This window comes from Mesitornis unicolor, unplaced genomic scaffold (genome assembly GCF_000695765.1).
Source record: "Mesitornis unicolor isolate BGI_N332 unplaced genomic scaffold, ASM69576v1 scaffold31675, whole genome shotgun sequence".
In the NCBI taxonomy this organism is placed as follows: Eukaryota; Metazoa; Chordata; class Aves; order Mesitornithiformes; family Mesitornithidae; genus Mesitornis; species Mesitornis unicolor.
In genome coordinates, this window is record NW_010185333.1 from 433 (window position 1) to 5068 (window position 4636).

At 51.7% G+C, this 4636-nt stretch overlaps 1 protein-coding gene across 1 annotated transcript in view; it reads left to right on the top strand.

Annotated features, from left to right (window-relative positions):
• Positions 1-2998: 2998 nt before the first annotated feature.
• Positions 2999-4636, top strand: part of LOC104540887 (protocadherin beta-1-like) — a gene marked incomplete at its 3' end in the record, with an annotated part of 2234 nt that continues 596 nt past the window's right edge. The window contains exons 1-2 of the mRNA XM_010184805.1: positions 2999-4036; positions 4143-4621. Of these exons, the coding sequence (XP_010183107.1) occupies positions 2999-4036; positions 4143-4621 (1517 nt within the window). The remainder of the gene's footprint in view (positions 4037-4142; positions 4622-4636) is intronic.

A 4636-nucleotide genomic window follows, 5' to 3' on the forward strand; every position in this document is an offset into this window, starting at 1 on the left:
AGGTGCGGCAGGCCAGGCGGAGAGAAATGGAGACCTTGCCCACGTTCCCGAAGACTGCCACGGAGAGCAAAGCGGGCTCTCTGCCCCGCAGCTACGTGTATGATGTCTGCTTCGCCACCGGGACCGTCAACAGTGAGTTTCGTTTCCTCAAGCCCCTCTTCCCCTGTTTTCCTGCCGGGCTGCCCCCCGGTCCGGGCGAACAGCGGAGCTCGGTGTGCTCGCAAGAGGCGACCAGCCTCGGGGAAGAAGGCGACTGGACTGCACAGGTGAGGGAACTGGCCTGGCTGAGGAGATAGGGGGAGAGGGGAGGGAGCAGTGCGGAGCGGAAGGGGCTCACTTGTGACAATAGGAGCTCTCGATGTTGTAGAACTGGTAATAGAGGAGCTACTGGGGTGGGAGAGGAGGTGGGAGTAGAGAGAGTCTTGGAGCCGCTGTCCTGGTCTTCCCAGGAGGATCCGGCAAGGCTTAGCTGCTCCCCAGGTGCTGACTAACGGCGTCTCTGCAGACAGCTCCGTTGCCCTGAGTATTCGCGTTAGATCAGGTCTTTGGTGTCGCCACAAAGTGTGGCAGCCGGACCATGAGGAGATGAGAAGCAGAGTATAACGTGCTCGGCGTTAATCTCCAGCTCTGCAATGAGCATGGGGGAGACAAGAGGTGATCACTGAAACAGCCTTCCTCACGCTCACTTCCTCTGAGGTCAAGTCCCCTCTAAGCATAGGGTTCCTAGTTTCCTGGGGTCCATCTAGCACTTCACAAGTGTCCGGATGATGTACACCACAAACCCCGTCTTATTCGCCCCCTTAACGTTTTCGTATTTCATAACCACTGATGACTTGGCCTCACTTTACTGCGGATTCTCAGAACCACAGCCACCTCAGCATAGATAAGGACTCATCTTGACACATCAACACCAAACCACATTTACTGTTTGTAAGAAAGTGGCTTTATTCTGAGCTCTTACCACTTGAAATAATTTTCTCAGACTCATCAAAGGTTTGCAGTAGTGCCTGTGTGATGTCCCCGGTGGAGATGGTTTCTGGCTTTAGATTTTCTTTCCCCATTCAGGTCAAAAGACCCACTGCCCCGTCCAACCTCCTCTTTGGCTCTGTGTAGAGAGGAGTGGTGTCACACACACAGTGGTGTAAGACATGCCCTCTAAGCCTCTCGCTGACGCCTGCTTACCTTCGGCCCCTAAATTACAACCTCCACTCTCTGTTCTTTGCAGGGCAGAGCTCCCCTCTCTGCAAACGCGGGGCCCAGACCTGCAGAAGCAGCTTGCGCTGCAAACAGGGGTATGGAGCCAACCGGCAATCCTGACCAAAACCCTTGGCTCACCCATCAGTAAGTGAAGAGAAAGACAAGTATGTCTGCCCTCACAGGGAAAAAAGAACAAAGAGACCAAACACCCACCGAAAAAGTACCAGGGAAGGTACAAGGTTTCTGAGAGAGAGAGCAAAAACACTCTTCTCTTGTGCAGAACTTTATTGGGTTTTTTTTGTAACTGTGATGTGGATGGAGGAGGAGAACTGTGTTGCATGCTGATTATACCGGGACTTGGTGTGTGATTGTGAGACTGCTACTGCTTTTAAATGTTAAGGGGAATCCTGACAGCTGGAAGCAAATCTTCCAGATAATTTTTTCCTACTTCACTTTATCTGTGTTGTTTGGTTTTGGGTTTGTTTTTCTTATGGAGAGGGATCTGTAACAATGTCTTAATTTTCTGCAGTCTGTTAAATACCAGGCCAAACAGATATTATGCAAAATTAAGTGGTGCTTGCAAAGGAATTCCTTAATTACAAGCAGAAGCTGATTACATTAGAAACGCCTGACATGGGTACACTTCACCTATTTGACGAGGAGTTTACAGGCTCTCCACACAGTAAAGAGTGGACTTAAGCATTGCATTGTATTTCTTTTTCCATAATGTAAAGTTGACATGGACACTTAACCGTTTTTGTAGTATAGAGTAGTAGAGAACTAAAAGTACCATTTGTGGTTTTACTGTAAAATAGGCTAAAACGTTTACAATAAACTTGAGGCACTGTAAAATATAGGGCATCAAGAAGCTTTCTGTTTTCCTTTCCTTTTAATAATCGATATTGGCATATAAGGTAATGTGATTTTTTTCCTGTCGTTCACACATTTTTAAGAATCAAATAACTGATGACAGAAAACAATAAAACCCGCTTGGAACTCCCTTGAGTGAGTGTGCTGTCATGAAGGTTACTTGTCACAGTCATCTCCGGGAAAATAGCCGCCCTAGCAGCGGGATTTGGGTAACAAATCCATGCCTCTGGAGTGGATATTATGCAGGAAAAATCAGAGCGACCTGGAATTAGGCCTTCTCAGAAGCCGTAGCAAGGTGGAGGGGGCTTTTCTGAGACAAGCTGAGGTTAGAGAGCCCAGCCCCTTCGCGAGGGCTCCCATCTTGAGAGGTCGTGAATTGGTAGAACAACCTGAGTCCATTCCAAAAATCCGCCCGAAAATTACTACAGGGAACTTCACGGCGATGGTTCATGGACCAGCTCACTATGGGTGCTGGACACCTGTAGCAATACACAGCTTTTTAAGCTAAACAGCCTAAAAGTAATTTCTTCAGTGTGGATAAACGGTTCAAACCGTTGTAAGGAGGGACATGCGGAAAACCAGCTTTAAATAAATCTCTTTTCCGAAGAAAAGCCAAAAAGAAGTATTGCTCATTGAAGTGGCGGCCAGACTTTGAACAGGGTTGTAGGGACAGTTAAATCTGAGAGAAACGGCTCGATTTCTCTCCGTTTCGCAGGCTTAGAGCTTGGAAATCTCCCCGTCCTTCCGCAGGTCGGCCGCCTGGTGCCGCTGCTGACTGCAGAGACGCAGAGGTTTCGCACTACTCTCAGAGCCACCGCCCCCGGGACTGCGGAGCTGCACTACCCCGGGCTGCTCTGCTCGCTGGCGGCAGGCTGGATCGGCAGCTCCATCCAGCTCACAAGGAGAGGAGATCGGTTCACTTGGAAAGGGAATGGAGGTGAGGAAGAGCGAAGAACCGCTCCCAGAGCGAGCTGTGGCTCTGATCTTGCTCCTCTGCATATCGGGGCTGAGAGCAGAAACCACCCGGTACTCTGTACTTGAAGAGGCGGAGAGAGGCTCCTTTGTGGCGAATATCGCTAAGGATTTGGGACTGACCCGTGAGGAATTATCTGCTCGACAGGCTCGGCTCGTTCATGAAGGAGAAAAGCAGTATTTACAGTTGAACCCGCACACTGGGGATTTGGTGGTGCGAGAACAGATGGACCGGGAGGAGCTGTGTGGGCAGAGCGAGCCCTGCCTACTGCGTTTCGAGGTGCTGCTGGAGAGTCCACTGCAATCCTTTCGAGCTGAGGTAAGCCTCACTGACATAAATGATCATGCTCCCGTCTTCTTAAACAAAGAAATAGTTTTAAAGATACCGGAATCTGCAATGCCGGAGGCTCGCTTTTTATTGGAAAGCGCTCAGGATTCAGATGTGGGGAACAACAGCCTTCAGCATTACAGTATCAGCTCGAACGATTATTTCCGTATTTACACACAGAGGCGTAGTGATGGGAGGAGGTATGCCGAGCTGATGTTGGACCGAGCCCTAGACCGGGAGAAGCAGCCAGAAGTGGCTTTCAGTGTCATGGCTGTGGATGGTGGATCTCCACCGCGCTCTGGAACAGCCTTGATCCGCGTGGTAGTCCTGGATATAAATGACAACACCCCGGTGTTTTCCCGGAGTCTGTATAAAGCCCGGGTATTAGAAAATAGCTCCCAGGATACCTCAGTGGTGACGGTGTCTGCTAGCGATTTAGATTCAGGAACGAATGGGGAAATAGCCTATTCCATAGTTCAAAATTCAGAAGAAAATAGCCAGACGTTTAAAATAAATTCAGAGACAGGACAGATTCGACTCAAAAAGCCACTGGATTACGAAGACACAAAGACCTATGAGATAGACGTCCAGGCCACAGACAGAGGGGGCCTGTCCGCGCACTGCAAGGTAGAGGTGCAGGTGGAGGACGTGAACGACAACGCCCCAGAGGTGATCATCAGCCGAGATAGACGTCCAGGCCACAGACGGAGGGGGCCTGTCCGTGCACTGCAAGGTAGAGGTGCAGGTGGAGGACATGAACGACAACGCCCCAGAGGTGATCATCAGCTCCCTCACCAGCACCCTCTCGGAAGCCGCCCCGCCGCACACCACCGTGATGGCCCTCTTCAACGTGCGGGACCGTGACACGGGTGACAATGGCAGGACGTCCTGCGAGCTGCTGGGCCAGCAGCCCTTCAGCATCACGACGGTGGCGGCTGACGCATACGCGCTGGTGACATCGGAGCCACTGGACCGGGAGCAGGTGCCGGAGTACAATGTAACGGTGCAGGCCCACGACGAGGGCTCCCCCGCGCTCTCAGCGTCCAAGACGCTGGTCGTGCGGCTCTTGGACGAGAACGACAATACGCCCACCTTCACCCAGGCCATTTACACCATGGTGCTGAGCGAAAACGAGCCCACGGGGACAAGCCTGGGCCGCCTGAGCGCCACGGACATCGACGAAGGGAAAAACGCCCGCGTAAGATACGCGCTGGGACCGTCCTCGCCAGGTGCCCCCGTCGCGGCATCTCTCGTGTCGGTGGACGCAGA